The 20,895-nt window shown below is 49.5% G+C and overlaps 3 protein-coding genes across 3 annotated transcripts; all 3 read left to right on the top strand.

Annotated features, from left to right (window-relative positions):
* Positions 1–911: 911 nt before the first annotated feature.
* LOC133928659 (uncharacterized) lies at positions 912–5,100 on the top strand. Its single transcript, XM_062375092.1, has 2 exons — positions 912–1,541; positions 3,781–5,100. The coding sequence occupies exons 1-2, from the start codon at positions 1,060–1,062 to the stop codon at positions 4,013–4,015; spliced, it is 717 nt and encodes a 238-aa protein (XP_062231076.1). The 5' UTR covers positions 912–1,059; the 3' UTR covers positions 4,016–5,100.
* Positions 5,101–9,624: 4,524 nt separating this feature from the next.
* Positions 9,625–11,217, top strand: LOC133928004 (uncharacterized). Its single transcript, XM_062374307.1, has one exon. It carries the CDS (start codon positions 9,625–9,627, stop codon positions 11,215–11,217), a length of 1,593 nt encoding a protein of 530 aa, XP_062230291.1.
* Positions 11,218–11,526: 309 nt separating this feature from the next.
* LOC133929737 (uncharacterized) lies at positions 11,527–12,364 on the top strand. The gene is made up of 2 exons (XM_062376523.1): positions 11,527–11,680; positions 11,770–12,364. Exons 1-2 carry the CDS (start codon positions 11,543–11,545, stop codon positions 12,256–12,258), a joined length of 627 nt encoding a protein of 208 aa, XP_062232507.1. The 5' UTR covers positions 11,527–11,542; the 3' UTR covers positions 12,259–12,364.
* Positions 12,365–20,895: the final 8,531 nt, after the last annotated feature.

Below are 20,895 nucleotides of genomic sequence, written 5' to 3'. Positions count from 1 at the left end.
TCTAAAAATCCCCTGAGCATTTACTCATTCCTGGATCCGATCATTCCACATCCACCTACATCTCATTTACTCCCATTTATTTCACCTACGAAGTGGGTTCAGAATCATCCCCGGTCGAATCTCAAAGGGGTCCCTCCGGATCCCCGCTTGAGGAGTTTACCCTCCGACAGAATCTATGTCTCCATACAGAGGAAAACAATAACTCATGTTGAACTTTTGTAGAATGAAATGACCACATCAAGTAATAGTTTTCGCAGGGAATTTCTGCAAAGCATCAGTGCCAAAAAAATTTCAGCTTTCATAGGGGATCCTGAGTCGTTAAATATTGCTAGAATTTATAAAAGTTGGCTTCTTTGGAAAATTTTAATTAGATATTGGCTCAAACTTTTTGGATTAAACCAAATAAAATAGGTTGCTAGTGATATCTAGTTTGCTCATAAAACGTTTAGAATTTTTGACTATTTTTAACCAAAAAATCATGAGTTAAATAAAAACTTGCACTTTTATGCCTTCTTAAGATTTAGCTTCTCGCGTGGCGCACCACACATGCCGCCGCACCTAAGGTACCAAAAACAGTGGGGCTAGTCTTTTTTTTGCTTGATGTACCAAAATCTGGTGTTTTGGATTTTTTTACCGAATATAGGTGCTAGATTTACAAATACGACGATCTGTTATCTATTTTGATAAATACATCAACATATATTTTTTATTTATTTTTATTTGATTGACGAGTAGACCCCTGGAGACAATTTTAACCATCTTCAATGACATGTAGGGCCATCTCTAAGTATTCGTCAAACTGTTGATCAATCCCACTCTGTCAAGGATTCGGATCCTCTGACGTCAACGACTTCTTCGCCAACAAAATTCCCGACGACGTCACGCTAAATTTATCATGACGACGGGCGATGTCAAGTGATCCTCATCCCCCTTCGCTGCATTGACCCCTCCACTAAGCCGCAAAATCCATTCCCTTGCCATTCTCTCCTCGCCGACCTTGGAGAAAAGCCACCCCCAAATCGCGCACGGCGCACCCACCCGCACGAATCTCGTCGCGCCATGGCCTCCTCCCGGAACCCCGACGCCCCGGCGCTAGCTCCTGCGCTCGCGGCGGAGCCGCCGGATGCGCAGCCCCTAAACCCTAGCATTCCCCCCGGTGACCTGCCGTTGCCGGAGGTGGAGGCCACGGCGGAGGCGCTGACGCGGGAGGAGGTCCTCCGCCGGCGGCGGCGCCGGGCCGCGCGGCTCGCCGCCGTATACCGCCGGCTCTACTGGGCCATTACCGAGGAGGTGCGCGCGCGGCACCGGCAGTACGTCTGGGACCTCGGCCGGAGCCCGCTCGAGGCGGAGCCTCCGCCTCCTGCCGGCGCCTTCCCCGGGGGTGGCGAGGCGCCGAGGCCGGCGCCGGTACCGAGGAGGAAGAAGTGCGGTTTCACGGGGTGCAAGGTGCGGGCCATGGCCATGACCAGGTTCTGCCACTCCCACATCCTCTCTGATCCCAACCAGGCGCTGTACAAGCCCTGCGCCTACGTCACCAAGAGGTTCATCTCTTAAACGCTCTCTTCGTCATACTACTCAATTCAGAGGAAGCCGTGGATCGTGCCGTGTTTAGGGTTCCTGTTTCGGTCGCCCTTCTGATCTGGATCTAGCCACCTAATCATCTGGTTTTAGTGTTTCTAAAAGGGGGAGAAGCCTTTGTTCGTTTGGAGCTTGGATTGCCATGCTTCTCTGGACAAATGTTTGAGATAGCTCCTGTTTGTGGTGCGGTTTGGTCAGTGGTTGATTCATACTTTGCAGATGATACTGTTAATTGGATAATTATCGGGCATAGGACATTTTTTTTGTATTTCATTTGTGCGAAATAGAAAGATTTGGGCTCAGGATTGGGGTTTTCTGTGCAATGCTGGATGATTCTTCGCTTATCTTGGCTGTGCATTGCTCCATGGATAAATGTTTGAATCCAGGTGTTATTCAAATTTGTTCCAGTTGTGCACCGTATATTTGAGCATGCATTGTTTCAGTTCCTGGCTTCCTTGTTTTTGACAGCAAGCTCCCTTGGTGTATTTATGTTTGGATTATTGCTTGAATCTAGGGTGTTATTCAAATTTGTTCCAATTATGCAGCCTACATTTAAGAGTAGATATGTTTAGTTCCTGGTATCCTGCTCAGCTTATGTTTCATTCATAGAATTGGTCCCAGTGAACTACAGGGAGTCTGTGCTTGTACCAGCCAGTTTTACCCTTTCTGGAACGGCACATTTCCAGAAGGCGGATACCTAGCCTGCCTCAGCACTATGTGACACTTCTTCCTAGCCTGCCTAAATGGCCACCTAGCCCTGCTTCGTGCCACCCAGCTGTCTGCTTGCTGCTTTCCAAAACATTGCGGTACGGTTTAGGTCCAAGTTAAGAAGTCAGGGGTCTTGAAACATAATTCTACATCAAATGTTTCTGCAATAAATGTGGGCGTCGGGAGTATAAATAAACTTTATTGTCTGTTGTGCAGCTGGTGTCAGTATTTCAGTTGTGTTTGACTGATGCTTTAGGTTAAGGTGTGCAATAGGTTGGTATTTTCTAAAAAATAGTGACTAAATCCTCAAAAATTTTCATTGCCATCGTTTTGGTGGAGTGGACCCTGATTGTTAGGTAGATGATGACTGAAAGCAATCCCTTGCCTTATAAAGTAGGGATATAGACCACAGAGGATCCAATTCATTGTTAGGCTATTCTTTTCTTGGCAACATAAGATTCTTCTATTGTTTAGAGTTTATCTGGCAGCAGTCTGTCTTGGGTAATGGTTACCCAATACAGGCAGAACAAGATCAAATTAGGAAGATACATGCAACCATACACAAAGGTAGAAAGCTCTTTTCACTGGGCCTGAGATGAGAAGTTCCCTGTATAATTGTAACCAATGCTGGGTTCTGCTGAAATAGCGGGTGTTGAAAACGTTTATTAAAGTTTCAAGTGCAGAAAGCGATATGAAATTCTTTGTTTATGTTGTGATTAGTGACATCTGCCTTTTGTTCTCCTTCCTTTGGATCATCTGTAAATTCTTTTTCCGAGAGTGAATTAAATCAACTCCAATGTATGATTATGTTTGGTTGGAAGTTCTGAATAATTAAAAATTTCAGTGGGTAGATATTTTATGGTTTGGCAGGGTTGGCTCTATCAATTTCAGCAACTAACGTAACAACAAAAGCTTTTGTTATGGTGATGGAACATTTAAATTCAGTGGTGTTTGCTTATTTTTTTTGGTCTAAGTGAGCTTCTCCTTGTTTGCTGCTGAAATATGGTTTCCTATGGTTTATTAATTATTATTATCGAGTTCCATCTAATAGGTTGCATTTTGAGTAAGCACCTCAAATTGGATGTGCTATGGTTTGTTTATTTCGGTTCGACTTCTTTGGTTGTCTACTTGATTTGCATTTTTCTGTTTGTAAATCTTGACTTAATCAACAATTAACTTACTTAAGATTTGAAATAAGTTTACATATTTGCTGTCGACATAGGGTGTCCACTGTGTCTATTAGTATTCAGTTTCATCTAACTGGCCAAACTTTTGGGTAAGCACTAGTGCACCACAAATTGGTTTTGTTTTGGTTTGCTTACATTAACTATGTGGCTTTAGTTGTCTACTTTATTCATGGTTGGATGCTTGTAAGTTTTGACTTAATCGCCATCAACTAGTTCAGTTTTGGAATAAGTTTTCATTTCTTTTAGTTTCTTTCCATTAACTAATTTTAATTTGAACGTGCTAACAATTTTCTTGATATTTTTTCAGTGGGGTAGCGACTGGGCAAGTCATATGTGGCAGGCCCATCATAAAATCTGCAGCTCCCTCCCTCTGCAATATTCACTTGCAAAGAAGTCAGAAGAACATTGCACAAGCTTATAGGAAGGTTGGCTTTAACCCATCCCCTACAGGCAAGATCACCCCAAGGTTCAGTGTTTTGGTTGCTGAATGTGTTCGTCAGATCCAACACAAAAGGAAACAATCACTGAATGCTGCAGCATGACAGAAATGTCCTAAAGATGAAAAAGTTGACTGAGACATACCTTGATATCTATGTGTGCACAAACTTCATGAAATGTCAGGCATTCTGAGGTTTACCCAAGGCATTGATAACTTACACTACCAAATTACTGCAGTCACTCTGTCTTGAATGGTATGTATAATGGAAACTTATGTTATATACATGAGTTGAAGATTGAAGCGCGTCATTGGAAGAATTGATATCTTGGGAATGGATGTGAATCAGTAGCAATGCGACAAGGCTGACATGGTTGATTTGATGATCCATTGAACGATCATCCGCTTGTTGCATGCATGAAGGTTAGTGACTGCCAGCATCAAACCTATGGATTCGTATGAAAAAAAAAACAATGACCTGTGAAGATGCCACCGATCATGTTTTGAATTGGATTCCACATCGTGAGTTATGCTGATCCAAAATGCGACCCACATGCTCATGGTGATTTAGATCGCGCAATGGTGGTCCTGCTGTAAGCATGGTGTACATTTAGATGTTCAGCTCCGTATGGAAATTGTGCATATTATGGAGGATAGAATTATTTCTTCCCATATGGAGATTCAGTGCTCATGCTTGTTTTATACTTGCCAGAGAGAAATATGGAAGCATGATCTGTATTTTTGTGGCAAATGGACCGTAATTGGAAAGATGCTCCTTACCAAGAATGTTTCACATCATGCACCAAGGGAGGAGCCTTATAATACAAACAAGGAGTTATGAGGATACTGTAGTACGCTATGTTTACAGAGTGTTCATTGCCTGGTACTGTTACAAAATTTCATGAGATGCTGCACAAATAATTACCCTTGGCGGCTTTATATTGGGAAGCTGTTAGAATCTGGCTACAGTGGGTCTATTGTGTAACCACATACCAGGTACCATGAAATAACCATAGATACGTCATGTCTGGAATATCTCAGATTTGGTAAGGACTAGAACAACAAACAGAAGTGTTCATCTTTCCTGATATAACGGTAGTTTTCTGTTGTCAGTTGTTACCATATGTAAATAACTTCACATTAACTTTTTTCTTGTTTTTCATACGTTAAGATTTGTTACCTAGTTTCCTATGATTAGATATGTTCTTTTTTTGCTGTATGATTTTCCAGTCATCATACTAGCATGTGGTTAATAGGGCTGTATTTATTTTCAAAATTTTTTATCCTGGTTTTTCCTTTTAAACGACTCAGGAAGATGTTGTAAGCTAAGGTCTGGTCATTACGCCTCATACTTTCTGTTCATAGAGCAATGATGACCATAAGACTGTAGTTAAGCTTTTAGGGAAGGACCCTCTGTATACTTACAATTTTTCTTCGAACTGCGTTTCATAATCAAGAACACACTTCTTTTGGGTCGGGTGCACTCACCCCTTGTAAACATTACTAGTCTAATGGATTGGCAGTCTTTCTCAAAAGATAACAAGAACACATCCTACGTAATTTTCTTTGCCAAATATGCACACATCCTACCTAATTTTCTTTGCCAAATATGCTGGGTGCATTGTTAGTAGCCGCTTGAATTCGGAAGTTTACAAGTGCCTTATTTTGATCTTACAAGAGCTGGTTTGGCTAGTAAATTTGTTTCTTCATTCATTGAAAGGTTGCTTCTGCTATCTGGGAGAGCTGAAGAAGTTGCTAACGGCAAGGCATGAATGCCCAGATCGGATGTGGGGTTAGGAATGTGGGTGCTGACTTCTTTACTTAGGTCTGTTTGTTTCAGGTTGCTCTTAGCTTCTGCTTCTGTCAGAAACCTAGAAGCCTAAACAGACGGGTTTGCTGAAAAGTGGCTTTTGAAAAAGTCAGAAGTTCGCTTCTAAGTAAATGAACTAAAAACTAAGAAACTAGCTGAGAGTAGCTTTTCTGAGAAGTAGTGTGCTAAGAAGTCAAAAAATTGTTGTAAAGCTAAAATCCAAAAACAGTATTTTAGAAAAACTAAAAACACAGTTTTTTAGAAAAACCAGAAGTAGATGCCCTAACAAATAGGCCCTTACTGTCATAGCGTATCACACTCAAGATTGGGGGCCTGTTTATTTACGAACTAACGAGCAATTCCTCGTCTAAGCCAGACCTGCTTCTTTCCTTTGCTAAAACAGGAAAATATGGATTTGTAACTATCAACTCAGCCTTAATTTCAACTTCAATTTAAACTCTACAAATTTGGTACTGTGCATGCCCATGACTTTGAACTCATCAAAAATCAACTTCTGATCCGAACTTTGTTCCAACTTCCAATCAAAGAATTTGAACCTTGATCTATTGACATCCATCCATTGCTTTGAACTAGCCATAAACTATGTTCATCCAAATCTGAAACTTTGAACCCATCAAAGTTCAGATTTCAACTTCTTTGTTTGAGAACTTTGAAGTGGGAACAAACTCTACCTAACGGTGCTGCACTAATGATAATTAAGTGTCGGATTACAAGAAGGCCTACCGCAACCGGCACCTAAATGTCACCGAATTGATCAATCAATGCAAGAAGCTCAAGCCGTCCACAAGAGGGCATCCTTGTAGCGCAAAATTGAACTGTTTTAAGTGGAAGACTAAGTGACAGTTTTTTGGTTGTTGTGTTGTGCCAATGGAATACAGTTAGTTAGGGTGAATTTTACTGCAGTTATATAAAAGTTGGTTTGAATTAACTGCTATATAAAAATCGAGAAACAACCGACTACTCTTGAAAAATCCACCGAAAGTTTGTAAACATAGCCAAGTTATTACTGTAAAATGATGTCATGCAATACTCATTTTGATGAACATACTAACCTCACATGATCACACTAATTAGAACCCTCCCTCGTATGGAAGGAATATTTAGCTGCAGAAATGCACATGGAATGGCCCTAGAAATACCAATTTTTGTCTCAAAGAAGAGCAAACCACGGAACTGACGACCGGCCATTTCACTCTATCCCCATTTAGACTAAGGCAGTGTTTGGTTGCCTGTATGAAGCAATACATATACCAGTTGGTTGGTTAGATTGTACCATTCCGTCCAGGATGAGGTTGTCCATATTCCTAGAATATGCTTGGTAGATGTTGTATCGAGGTGTTTGGCGAAATCGGCAACAAACATCCCCATGAGGCGTTCTCGTCATCTTCTCTCAACCCTGTGTGTCACTCTCATCACCGCTGCACCGCCACCCTCACTGCTGTGGCGTCACTGCTACTCCACTCTTCCCGCCGAGCTATGCCTACGTCGACACCGACGCTGCCAGAAGGAAGTCGCCTGTACACGAAAGGACGCCATCGCCACCACAGAAGCACATCGCCGCCGCCACCCCATTGCGAGGCGAGGTGTCGGCTATCTTTACTCCCTACCCCCATCCGTGAGCTATGTTGCACAAATTGGTAGATCCGTGAGATATGTGTCAATTTGTTGCACAAATTGGTAGATCCATGAGCTATATGTCAATTTGCAAAACCAGATTGGTAGTTCAGTGTTGGTTCAGCATCAGATGTGCTTGGTTCAGCGGTTTGGCTACACTCAAAATGTGATCACAGGTGATCTGACTAGTGACTAATACACATGTGATTAAATTATGAACTTTCTGAATGCATTGACTAATAGCTTTCTCCAGATCTTGACTAAATGAACTTTTAGATATTCATGCCCTTACCAATTTTTTAAAACCAATGTAGTCACTATGCTCAGAATATGTTAGGAAAATATATTCTACCTAGTTGACACCGGATATGGAGCTAAACCTGGGTTCATGCCACCTTTTTGTGGTGTAAGGTACCACTTGAATGACTGCGGAAATAATCATGTGCAAAATGAGAAGTTCTTTTATCTTTAGGCACTTCTCTACGTGTGACTATAGAGCGTGCTTTTGGATCACTTAAGAGGAGGTTCAAAGTTCTTGATGATGTCATTCCGTTCTTCCCCTTTCGTACTTAGGTTGATGTTATCATAGCTTGTTGCATTGTTCAGAATTGAGTTCTTTTTTATGGGACAGACCATCTCGTTGTAGCAGAGAACAATTTGACACCTAACCCCAAGAGGCGTACAAGGTAGCAAGCAATGTATGTTTATGGTTGATGGTTGACAAGAGGCAGTTGATTGCTGAGAGAATGTGAGCAGACCTCCAAAACAACTATGCCCATTAATCTTGTGTTGTTTCTTTTATCATATTAGATGTACTAGTTAAGTCATGGATTATGTAATGTATGTTTGCTTTAATTCATGATACTTCGTGTTGTTTATTCATAAATTCTTGTGTATTCATAAATTTTTGGATCATTCATAAATTCTAGTTTATTCATAAATTCATGTTCATTCATATATTCTTGTTTATTAATAAATTATTGTGCTCTTTGCTTCATACCGTACTTATCATGGCGTCGCCATAGCGTCACCATATCGTCGTTATGGCGGCATGGCGGTATTTCGGAGCTCGCCACGGCGACGCCACGTCGCCGGAGTCTATGGCATCTGCCACATAGCAATGAAGGCGATATGGCGTCGATTTGGCGTCGGTTGGCGTCACGAAGTATATGGCGAGCGCCGTAAGTTGAAAGGAGGGGATTAGAAGAGTCCAGAACAGACCTTAGCACATACATCGCCAGGTGCACATACGTCTCCGGTTCTCTGCTGCAGCGCCGCATCCTCCTCCGCTTGGGCGCAGCGGTCAGGCGCTTCCTCCTCCGCCAGCGGCCAAGCGCATCTTCCCCCGTCGGGGCGCAGACCCATCTTCTTCTGCTGGGGCGCAGCGCATCTTCCTTCGCCGGGAGCCCGTGGCGCATCTTCCTTCGCTCACCGGGAGCCGGCGCATCCTCCTCCGCCGGCAGCCGGCGCATCTTCCTCCGCCCGTGGCTGCCTGGAGTCGATCCGCTTCCGACCACACCCCTCTCTGCTCCGTGCTCCCCCCGTCGCCCGGTATGTGTAGACAGAGACTACAAGCAGGCCTAGTATTGCAGAAGCAACCGTATGTCTCATGCTCCTAGAATTTCCATAGTCAGTATATACAAGAATAAGAGAGTGGTCATTTTCTAACGGATATAGTAGCCTTCATAAAATTATAGTTTTGATTTAGTGCATTGCATATTAAAAGTGTCTCACCAAAGTGTACTTAATAGGTATATATAACAAAAAGATGCAGAAACTGCTTTCAAGACAGGCTATTGGATAGCAGTCCATAGAATGGTCACTGATAAACTCTGTACACAACATAGGGTGGACAATAGACAATCGTGATTGAGTGCTATGATATTCAAGCAAACCCTCCATAGTATAAAAATATGTGCCGATAATACATATTGTATTCCAATAGTTAAAAAGCAAAATTTTCATCTATATAAATTGTAGCTGGAAAGGTCTATATTTTCCCTGTTAAATGATTCCGGTCAAAATAAGGCTTCCTTCTGGGTTCAAGACAAGTGCATTGAAATACCTAGGTATATTGCAGTATTTATATTGCAGAGTCAAGATTTAAGAGTCATAAAGACATAAACTATGTATATTGCAGTATTTATATTATTTAAAGTTAAAGTGCTAAGTGCCGACATATTGCTCTTGATGTTGCATTGCATATTGGGCTATTGGCATATTGCTATGTATGCTGAAATTCTTAGTTGTTGTCACTTTATTTTTAGAACATGGCTACTCAAGGGACTAGAAGTGCGGAGGCCTCGGATGCCGCATCAAATTATGATCCAAAGACTGATCCAAAGCACAAGCCGAGAAGGTCAAATGATCCTAGATGGAAATATGCATTTTGGCTGACTATTGGTAATAGAGATCTCTTGCAGTATTGCTTGTGTGATAGAACTGTAACTGGAGGAATTACAAGGCTCAAAGAGCATCTTGTGGGTGGTTATGGAGATATTCTGAAGTGTGCCAAAACCACACCAGCTATTGCTCAGGAGATGCAAGCTGCTTTGAAGGGCAAGAAGAGACCACTTTTGCTTGATGATGATGGAGAGCTTCAAGGAGAAGATGATGATGTGCTTGATGTGACAGAGGAGTCCCAAGATGCTTCTAGAAGCATTGTGCATCCTAGTTCAGGGACAGCTGCCAAAAGGAAACAATCCAGCTTTTTGAAGTTCAGAGCACCAAAAGAGCCCAACACAAAGTCAGTCGGTTCAATGATTAGGAGAACTCCAAAAGAGGTTGTCGAAGAAAGACATTCGAAGGGTCCTTCTCAGATCAGTATCCAAGCAAGCATGAGGACAAAAGAAGAAAGAGATGCTGTCAACTTGGAGTGGGCCATGTTCTTTTATGAGTGTGGGATACCATTCAATGCCGCAAATTCTAGGCAATTTGAGATTGCTATAGAGGCCACTGCACAATATGGTTCTGGGTACAAGCCTCCTACCTACCATGAGCTTAGGGAGCCTTTACTCGAGAAGGTCGTTAAGGAAACAGATGATTTGGGAAAGAGGCATGAGGATGCATGGAAGCAATATGGTTGCACATTAATGTCAGATGGATGGACAGATAGGAGAGGGCACCATTTGATCAACATCCTAGTCAATAGTCCGGAGGGAACTTTCTTCTTAGAGTCGATTGATGCATCAAGTGAAGTTCATGATCAAGTGATGCTAGCTGATTTGTTAGAGAAGAGAATAAGCGACATTGGCGTTGATAAAGTTGTGCAAGTTGTCACTGATAATGGGGCTAACTATAAGGCAGCGGGCAAGCTTCTCATGGAGAGGTTTCCTACACTTTATTGGACACCTTGTGCTGCACATTGCTTGGATCTTATGTTGGAAGATGTTGGAAAGTTGAAGGCATTCAAGAAGCCTATCTCACGTGCCCGTCATGTCACTACTTTCATCTATAGGCATGGAAGACTTCTTAGTGCAATGAGGGAGAAGACAGGTGGTAGGGATCTTGTGAGACCAGCAGCAACTCGGTTTGCTACCACATTTCTCACCTTACAAAGTTTGCACAAGCATAGAGATGCACTGAGATATCTGTTTACCTCTGATGATTGGACGAGTTGCAAACTAGCAAAGACAGAGGCCGGGAAAAAAGTGTATGATATTGTGCGTTCTAGGGAATTTTGGAACTCTGTTGAGGATTGCCTTAGAGCTTCTCTACCACTTATCATTGTGTTGAGGGTGGTTGATGGTGATGAGAGGCCTGCCATGCCAGAAGTTGCTTCTCTCATGAATCATGCAAAAGAGAGGATAAAGGCTGCCTTCTGTACTGAAAATAAGAGAAGTTTGCTCAATAATATCTTATAAATTATTGAGGGTCGTTGGGATAGGCAAATGGACACCCCACTCTATGGTGCTGCCCTCTTTTTGAACCCAGGAAAATTCTATGCCATCCAAAAAGAGAATGATGAATATATTGGGCACCTAAGGGGTTGTTTCAATGATGTGCTTGCACGAATGGTGGAAGATGAGACCCTTCGAAACAAAATTGAAGAACAATCCATGCTCTACGAAGATCAACGTGGAGGCATCTTCAAGAATTGTATGGCCCTCCAAACTATGAAGTCAAAGAGTAAGTGATTTTAAATTTTAATTACAGCACGTTATGTACAGCTTAACCCGTAATATATGCATGTTTATTGTCAATTTAGTTGATTGGTGGCGTGCGTATGGTGGCCGATCTATTGACTTACAAAGATTTGCTAAGCGTATTGTTAGTCTTTGTGCTTCATCATCTGGTTGTGAGCGTAATTGGAGCACTTTTGAATTTGTAAGTGAAGTACTCAAGTTTCACATTTCAATTAGCAAAATTAATAATACATTTTTGTTAACTTTGTTTGCTTTTATGGTTGCTTGTAGATTCATACAAAGAAGAGAAATCGGCTAGAGCATAAAAGATTGAATGATTTGGTTTATGTTGCCTACAATTGGAAAATGACTAGTAGGTTCCAAAAACACCGTGAGGAAGCGGGTAAAAGCTATGATCCTTTGGTTATGGAAGACTTTGATTGGGAAAATGAATGGGTTGATCCAACGGTCCAACCTCAAAGTTCTAGTGCTTTGGACATCACATGGGACCAAGTTGATGAAGCAATTGGTGCATCACATGAGCTTCGAGGTCGTAACCTTCCTAGGACCTACGCTCGTCGTGCAAGACATATATCAAGAGTGGTTGAAGAAGCAAGAATGGTTGAAGATGATGAGGAGGAGGGAGAGGAAGAAGACATCATTGTGGATGATGTTGATGTTGATGATTTTGGTGACAAACCAATGGATGCTACTGAAGATGATGCGGAGAACATGGATGCTTCAAACGATTTCGATGAGTTTGCATTGGATGACTTTTGAGAGATGAGAGATTTGAAACTTTGAATGATGATTGATGAGAGAGTGCTATGTCTTTTGTGCTACATTTACATTGCTATTTATCTTTTGTGCTATGTCTTTTGTGCTACATTTACATTGCTATTTATCTTTTATGCTACATTTACATTGCTATTCGCCACGTGTGTATGGCGTCGCCACGCCACATGTTATGTCACTGTAAAGTTGTGAAGGTGGTGGGTCACCGCGCCACGCCACGCCGCCGTAACAACTATGCTTCATACGCTGTACCATAAATATTTGTGTTGTTTATGTATAAACTAAATGGAAACTACTTTGTAGGACATGGACCTGGAACAAAATGGGGACAACATGGCAGGTGGCGGTGGGCAGATTGTATGGACAAGTGCAATGCCAAGCTTTGGACTTACCTACTTGACTTAGCTTGTGGCTAGTGGTATGAAAACTTCTTCAGGCTTTGAGCAAGTTCATCTAAATGGTTCTGCAAGAACTTTGAATGAGAACATAAGTGTTGTTGTCACCAGTCAGTAGATTAGTAACCACCTTAGAAAGTGGAAAAAGGTATATGCAAAGATTAAGACGTTGAGAAACTTGAGTGGAGCTCTTCGGGATGAAAACACTTGCACCATTAGTCTTGAGCCAGATCATTATGCTGGTCACATTAAGGTTGCTTACAACATGTCCTTTGTTCTTGCAGGACCGTAGTGATGATGCCAACTACTTGAATACTTCACTTGAGTACTACCATGAGATAACCACTATCTTTGGTAACAGTTTGACAACTGGTGCATATGCTAAGGGAGCAAATGAGTCTCTTGCTATATATGTCATTAGAGCAGACGAGGCGCCACCTGCCACAGGCATAACCACAACAACTGCACCTAGTTCACCAACCAATGAACAAGTGGGTGCTGAAGAGGATGTAGGGCCCAAGATAGAGGTGGATGTTGACTTGGTGGTCATGATGAGCAAAAGCCTTGGTCATATTGCCACAGCTATATAGAAGGTGGTAACTCCAGACAATGGTGTTCCTGAGGGCCTTTAGAATGACGAGTATTCCAAGATTTGAAGAGGCAATATCGGAGGATTAACTCCTGTCGCAGGGATCCCGAGAGACCCCTTTTTAAAGATTCGGCCGGGGGGATGATCCTGAATAAGTTCGTCGGAGAAATAAAGTAAATGCAACGGCCGGTGGTGGGGGGTGATCGACCTAGTGCAAAGGGAAGTAAATGCACCAGAGTTTAGACAGGTTTGGGCCGCACGGGGGCGTAATACCCTACTCCTGTATGGATGCAATAACTTACCCTGAGGGGGATCCCTCAGGGATATATCTGGTTACAAGAATATATTTTCTAACTAAGAGCTTGAGGCTCCTTGTTCTAGCTCTGCTCAGGCTTGCTTGCAATGGTTTCGTCTGAGTGTGGCACGGTCAACTGCTTGGGCTTGTCTTTTTTCCAATTGTTCTCTCCTCCAATGTTTCAATGTCTTCTTCTCTCTGTATGCCGATCCTTTTATGCACTCGCCGCCTGCGACATACCCCGAACGGGAAGGAAGGGGCACAAGTTCCAAGACGCCACGACTAAGAAAGGCGTCATCATTTCCTCTGGGCGAAGTGAAAGGGGCGGTGGAAAAACGCGGCGCGCGTCCGATCACTCATCACTGTGGACGCCCTGGCGACGGGCGCCGTTGAGAGGGCCCACCGGGCAGCCACAGAGGCACCTGGCGTGCCCGCCCTGTCTTGTTCCTTTGCCACGGCAGGGCGGCAGGCGGAACGCCTTGATCCTGGCAACGTTATCCCGAGATACATCGGATGATACGGGACGGGACCCGTGCAATTAATAGCCCCACGCCTCTCTGCCAAAGCATGGCAAGGACTGACACTGCGGCGGGAGCAGTTGGGGATGTCAGGCCGCGCACGCCCATTAAATGCGGCCTCGGACCTCTGACTGGTTGACACCTCATCGGCGGTCCCCTTGGGGGCCCTTCTGGGTCGTCGGGGCACCGAGTGCTCGGGGGTACTGTTCACCTCCCCGAGCACTCTCTCCCGAGCACTCTCGCATGAACCTTCGTGGAACCGAGTGCTCGGGGGCTGCCACGTGCAACCCCGAGCACTCTCTCCCGAGCACTCTCTCCCGAGCACTTTTGCACTGACCCTCGGGGAACCAGGCGCTCGGGGGCTGCCGCACGCAGCCCCCCGAGCGCTCTCTCCCGGAACTTAGCTCTTCTGATCGTCGGGGGACTAGGATGCTCGGGGGCAACCGGGCACCTCCCCGAGCACTTTCTTCCCGGTACTTGGACTCTGCGGGTCATCGGGGACCAGAGGCTGTGGCCCCGAGCACCTTCTCTCGGAACTTAGATTTTCCTCATCCCGCAGGAGGGACCTCGCGGGATGGTGACGCGTGGTGGACGGCTGGCCTGGCCTCGGGACTCAGGGACCCCCGGTTCCTGATACACCGACAGTAGCCCCCGGGCCCATTGGCAGGCGATGGCACGGAGACTGCGGATGGGCCCTTCGTCGCGGGCGAGGCCGAGGTTGGCATGGACGCCACATGGCAGGCTTTCAAGAGGTGGCCCTTTAGACCCGGGCCTCTGGTACGGCCCAGCGGGGAGACAAGCGGACGCGTGCCCACACAACTCCCGAAGGGCATGACAATGGTATGGGCGGCACGCGCGGCTGCCGTGCAGATCGAGGAAAATACGCCTGGCAGTTGCTGACACCGCACGACCAGCGGGAGATTCGCCTGGCGGTTGCGTCGACCGAGGAAGCCGTCCCGCCGAGCGAACCGTTGGCAGGCGACGTTTGAACTCTGAGATATATAAAAGGGGGAGGGGATCGATCCGCCCCCCTCTTTACACCTTCTTGCGATCTTGCTCTTGTCTCCTTCGTGCTTCGGAGCCCTTAGAAACCCTTCAGGCGATCGTAGCGCTTCTCCTCCTTCCTCTCCACCACCAGACAACCTCCCCTCCCGTCGAGATGCCGAGAGCCGGAGGAGGCCATCGTGACAGGACTCCGGACAGCGTGCTGTCGGAGTCTCGCCTGAAGAATGAAGAAGCGGCTGATAAGATTAGGATGCTGCTGGTCCCCGAGGGCCAGTCGGGAGCCGCGGTGGTGACGCCGGCGAACTTCCCGCCGGCGACGACCGTTCCCGGGCGAATTGTCTTGTTCACGTCTTTCGTGGCAGCGGGGTTGGTGCTGCCGTTTTCAACTTTCTTCCTCCAAGTCCTCGACACCTACGTCATCCAACTGGTGCACTTGAGCCCCAACTCCGTCGTGGTGCTGGCGGTCTTCGCGCACCTCTGCGAGATGTTCGTGGGGGTGGTGCCTTCGGTGACGCTTCTCCGACATTTCTTCGTTCTGCGACCAGCCGGGAAGAAGAGGGGGTACTGCAATCTTCGGCTGCGAGACGGCTTGGGGGAGCAGTACATCCCCCAGGTGCTGCGCAGCAAATGGGAGGAGTGGCGGCGGGACTGGTTCTTCGTCGACGTCGACCCCCATGATCGTCTCGCTCTACCGGAAGTGGCGGCGGAGCCCCAGAAGTCAACGTGGGAGGTGCCACCGCCGGAGGACACGAGGTTGGAGCCGGTGTTCGAGCGCATCAGATTCCTGCGCGACTCCAGGCTGACCTCGGTAATGGTGGTGGCGGACTTCTTGCGCCGTCGCCTGGCGCCCCTGCGGGAGCGGGCCCGGCCGTGCTGGCTCTACACCGGGCCCGAAGATATCACCCGGACCCAAATCGGCGCAAGCTGGGATCTGGGCCCAGCGGAGCTGAGGGGTATGACCCGAGTGGTGACCGGCGTGGAGGACACGAGCCGGGCGGTTCTCCCGTGGCCGGAGATGGCGCTCTGCGCTAACCCCGAGCGCGCGGCGATCTTGGCAAAGCTGCCGGAGTTCGATGCCCAGGGGCACGTCGACCGGCCGAGGAGCCGGAGCCCCGAGGCCCCCGAGCTCCCGGGGTTGGACGAGGTGGCCAGCGAGGAGGCTGCAAGTAGCCCGGTGCGGGCCGGTGGCCCGGGCGCCGGGTGCAGCGAGCTGCAAGCCGATGGTAGAGCCGCTGCGGGAAGCAGCCGCCGCACCGGAGAATAGGGCACCGCCGACAGCGCGGCGATGGTGGCGCCGGGAGACCGGGGGAAGTACCCTCGAATCTACATCCCTGTGCCGGATTCCCCACCGTCGCCATCGGTGGTGGTGGCGTTCCCGGCCCTGGAGTCGCGCCTTGTGAGGATGGGGCCTGACTCGGCACCTGAAGACCGCGCGGCGGCCCCGCCGAGCCCCCGGCGAAAGAGGCGGCGGGAGGATTGCGGGCCGGCACCACCGGACCCGGAGTTCAGGCTCCCGGCGGCCAAATGGCAATATCGGGGAACTACGACCGCGTAAGTTTCATTCTTTACTTTTTTCTTGGGCGCTCTTCGCCCGAACTAGACTTCAGTTTTGATCTTCGGCTATCTCCTGCAGGCCACCCACGGGCGCCGCCGAGGGCGAAGGAACGCCGGCGCTGGCGCTAGAGCCAAGCTCGCCAGCCAAGCCGAGGCAGGCGGACGCAGTGATGGCGGGGGGGCCAACGGACGCGGCGGTCGAGGGGAGGACGGAGTCGTTGCTCGAACCCTCGGCGCCGATGGAACCTACCCCGGGCGTGCAGAGCCCGGGGTGGATGGTGGTGGAAGCAGCGGCCTTGCCGGGGCCGGCGGATGCGGCGGCCGAGGCAGGAACGCGGCCGTCGCCCGAGCGCCCGACGCCGGTCCAACCTACCCCGGGCGTGCCGAGCCCGGGGCGGATGATCGTGTGGCGACCCTTGGGGACCCCGAACCCCCCGGAGGCGGATCGCGGGGAAACCAGCGCTCCACCGGCGCCCGGCCGGCTTGCCGACCCCTTCCTTGCCGCGATCGAGGGCGTCCAGGTGGCGGTCGAGCGGCTGGGCGCGGCGGTGGACGCGAAGGAGGGGCAGCTCGAAGCGGAGCGCGCCCGGCTGGACTTGGAGAGGGCGCAGCTTGCGAGCGCCCAGGAAGAGGCCCGCGCGGCTGCTGCGCGAGAGCAGAAGCTTTTGGAAGATACTCGCGCAGAGGTCGCGCGGGAGCGGGAGATTTTGAAGACCGCCCGCGCCGAAGCCGCGCGGGAGCGAGAAGACGCCGCCCGCCTGGCTGAGGCGTCGCGGCAGCAGGCTGCCGAGGCCCTTGCCAGGGAGGCGCGGGCGCAGGAACGGGAAGAGGCGGTCGCCGGCCGTGAGAAGGCAGCGGATGACCTCCGGGCTGAGCTAAACCGACGAGAGGGCGAGGCCGAGCGGACGCGCACCAGCCTCCAACGTTGGAAGGAGGAGCTCCAGAGAATGGACAGAGATGTCCGACGGTGGGAGGAGGACGTCTCCATTCGGGAGGTCAACAACGAGATTACGGCGGCGGAGCTGGGCGCCCAGGAAGACTCGCTGACCCGCCGGGAGGGGGAGGCTACCGCGGTGGCGGCGGCCGTTGCCGCCAGGGAGGAGGAGAATGCTAAACACGAGGCGGAGCTGACCGCCCGTGAGCGCGCTTTGTCCGAACTGGTGGCGCGGACGAAGCAAGCTGCCGGCCCGGTAACCGACGCCGGCTCTTCTGGTGCGGCCGAGGGCCAGGGACTCGAGGAGCAGCTGCGGGCCGCGAAGGAGAAGCTCGAGGCTGCTTTTGTCTCGCGGGTCAACTTGCAGCAGATGCTGGAGGACGTACTCCGGCGGATGCGGCGGGCCGTGGAGAGGGCCGGCCTTGGGTGACTCGTCATGGACGAGAAGAGCGATAGCCCCGCACGACAAGTCCTGGGGCTTCAACAAGTCTACGAGAGCCTCAAGGTGCTGCCCTGGGCCATCCAGGAGCTCGCCGCCCGGGAAGGACGCGGCTTGGCCCAAGCAGTGGCCGAGCACGTCCTGTCCTGCTACCAGAGCAGAGACCCGAACTTCCCGCTGGAGCCAGCGCGGGAAGGAGTGGTCGAAGCCGAGGGAGAGGCCGCCCGGGAAACAGTTCGGAGCACTGCTGCCGAGGTGGCGGCCGGCTTCAGGCGGGAAGTGCCGCCGCCGCCAGCCCCCGGGGATGGCCAAGACGACTCCGATGCCGACTCTGTCTCCGATTAGGTTTTTGTAGTAGTTTCCTCTTCTTTTATTTTTGTCTTGGCTGGATGTAAATATGGGAGCGATCCCTTAGAAATGCTTGTATTTTCCTTGTGAATATAATGGGAGCTTTTCTTTGGGCTTGCAACTCCAGTGTTCTTGAGTACTTAGTGTTTCTTCCGATATTTTGCCTTGAAGCCCCGGGGAGTACTCAGTCGGGCCGTTCTCGACCTTTCCATCCCCGAGAACGAAGTCGTCCCAATCGTCTTTCTTGGCGCGTTCAGCCCCCGAGCCCTCGCGAGTCCGCATCGACTGAGTCAAGAGATAAAGACACGAACTTCCTTGCTCGGGAGATGGATCAATCCAGCACGGAACACGCCATGACTGGTGAATACTCTTTCACCTCGCGACCACTCAGTCAGCAGACCGGAGACACGCACGGACGGGAATGCGACCAAGAGTCCCCATGGTTTGTTGGTGCCCAGGCTTAAGACAGACCGAACCGAGCACCGACAGCCCGCCCCTGAGGCCTAAGCTCCGGACTACTCGAGTGGCTCGAGCGATAGGATTACCCAGGGCACCCAGGGACTCGGTAGTGCTCGGGGCCCTTAAAAGCGAACCGAACACCACGACCACCATGAAGGACTTCGGTCGGACATTACCACATGTGCGGTACACCTTTCTACGGACCGTTCTATCGTTCTAGGAAAAAGTAGACACACGGTAGGGTTTTGTGCGCAAGGAGATCATCTCACCGGGCAGATTAGAATACGAGGGCCCCCGAGGATAACTCGGGAACAGAATACTATTGAACATAAATTTGTCTGAATTTAACCACTCACCGGACAGCTGTCGGCCTTTCGGCCAACCGATCCAGGAGGGGCGTGTGCATCCGAGCTCGGGGTGCCGGGGGCTTGGTTCCTTTAGCCGGAGCGCCCGAGCGTCAAGGGGCACACGAGGATCCCGGGGTCGGGTGATCTCGACACTCATGCCTAAGCGGTAGGACCACCCGAGGACCCTTGGGGCCAATCAGCGACCTGGGCATCGAGGCCCTCGCGATCGAGCTGCTCTTGATTGTCGACCTGTGACTTAAGAGAGAATAGGGAATTTCTTTGCTTGGTGCGCTCTGTTGGTGCGGTACTTGTTATAGACTGCTCTCGTTTTCGACCCGAGACCTCTCGAATACCCAGATCGGCGGACAAGAGCAGGCAGAGGCATAACCCAGAGGTCCTACGGTTCGATGGCGCCCGGGTATGACAGACCAGACCGAGCACCGACAGCCCGCCCCTGGGGCCTGAGCTCCGGACTTACTCGAGCGGCTCGAGCGATAGGATTACCCAGAGCACCCAGGGACTCGGTAGTGCCTGGAGATCAGCCAGGACACCGAGCACCACGGCCTACCATATCGGACGTAAGTCAGCGGCAGCTGCCCGCGCGCATACCGATTGGGATTCTTTTATCAGCGGGGAAAATGAGAGAGCGAACTTTTCTCGCACAACCAAGCACCTCACCAGACAGATTAAACATATTGAATCTGGAAAAAAGAAATTGACATACGACTGCACATTAATATTTACATTGAATTGATAAATTTTACAAGGTTGGGCGACTTACCTACCCAGCTAGTGGTAGCCCCCGGTCAACTTGGGCGGGGGAGAAGCCCCCGGCCTGGTTGACCTGAGCCGTGAGCATGGCCATCTACGGGTAGAACCTGCGCAGGTGCTCAATGTTCCACGGGTTGGGTAGCGGTTGCCCGTCTTCTGCCGCTAGCCTGAAAGAACCTTCTCGCGGGACCCCGATCACGGTGAAGGGACCCTCCCACATAGGGGATAGCTTATTCTTTCCTTCGCGCGACTGGACACGACTGGTGATACCGCGGATAAACTGAAGCGCCATGTTCTTGGTCACCTTGATGACTGGGACCGTCTCCGGCCACTTGGTGAACTTATCGATGGCGACGTAGAGGTACTCATAGCCCCCGATTGCTCGGGGGAATGGACCCAGAATGTCCAACCCCCAGACCGCGAAAGGCCATGACAGGGGGATGGTGTGAAGAGCCTGAGCTGGCTGGTGAATCTGCTTTGCGTGGAACTGGCACGCCCTGCAACGCCGAACCAGCTCGGAAGCATCCTGGAGAGCTGTAGGCTAGTAGAAACCTTACCGGAAGGCCTTCCCGACCAGCGTGCGGAACGATGAATGGCCACCGCACTCGCCGTCGTGGATCTCAGCGAGAAGCTCGCCGCCTTCTGCCCAGGAGATGCATTTCAGGAGGACACCTCCTGCGCTATGCTGGTAGAGATCCCCATCTACTATAGCATTGCGTTTGGACTGCCGAGCAATTCCTTCGGCAGACGCCTCATCCCCGGGGAGGGACTTTTCCTTCAAGTACCCTCGGATGTCGGACATCCACGAGGTATCTTGAGAATATTCAGCGAGTGTAGCACACTCACCGGATGGCGGCACCCTGACGGGGCTTCCCACTGAGGGCACCGCCGGGGTCCCCTGAATTGAGTTCGAGGTTTCCCCTTCGTCCTGTTCGGCAGGCAGGACGGAAGGCCGTGTGAGTCTTTCT

This window comes from Phragmites australis, chromosome 9 (genome assembly GCF_958298935.1).
Source record: "Phragmites australis chromosome 9, lpPhrAust1.1, whole genome shotgun sequence".
NCBI classification, from domain to species: Eukaryota; Viridiplantae; Streptophyta; class Magnoliopsida; order Poales; family Poaceae; genus Phragmites; species Phragmites australis.
Note: the sequence above shows the minus strand (reverse complement) of the source record. Positions and strands in the feature narration are given on the sequence as shown.

Bases quoted from the DNA above. Each gene is read 5' to 3' on its own strand.
- LOC133929737 (XM_062376523.1), top strand. From the start codon at position 11,543: ATGTTTATTGTCAATTTAGTTGATTGGTGGCGTGCGTATGGTGGCCGA. The intron at 11,681-11,769 runs GTAAGTGAAGTA...GGTTGCTTGTAG, and splicing joins ATTGGAGCACTTTTGAATTT to ATTCATACAAAGAAGAGAAA.
- LOC133928659 (XM_062375092.1), top strand. From the start codon at position 1,060: ATGGCCTCCTCCCGGAACCCCGACGCCCCGGCGCTAGCTCCTGCGCTC. The intron at 1,542-3,780 runs GTTCATCTCTTA...ATATTTTTTCAG, and splicing joins TGCGCCTACGTCACCAAGAG to TGGGGTAGCGACTGGGCAAG.
- LOC133928004 (XM_062374307.1), top strand. From the start codon at position 9,625: ATGGCTACTCAAGGGACTAGAAGTGCGGAGGCCTCGGATGCCGCATCA.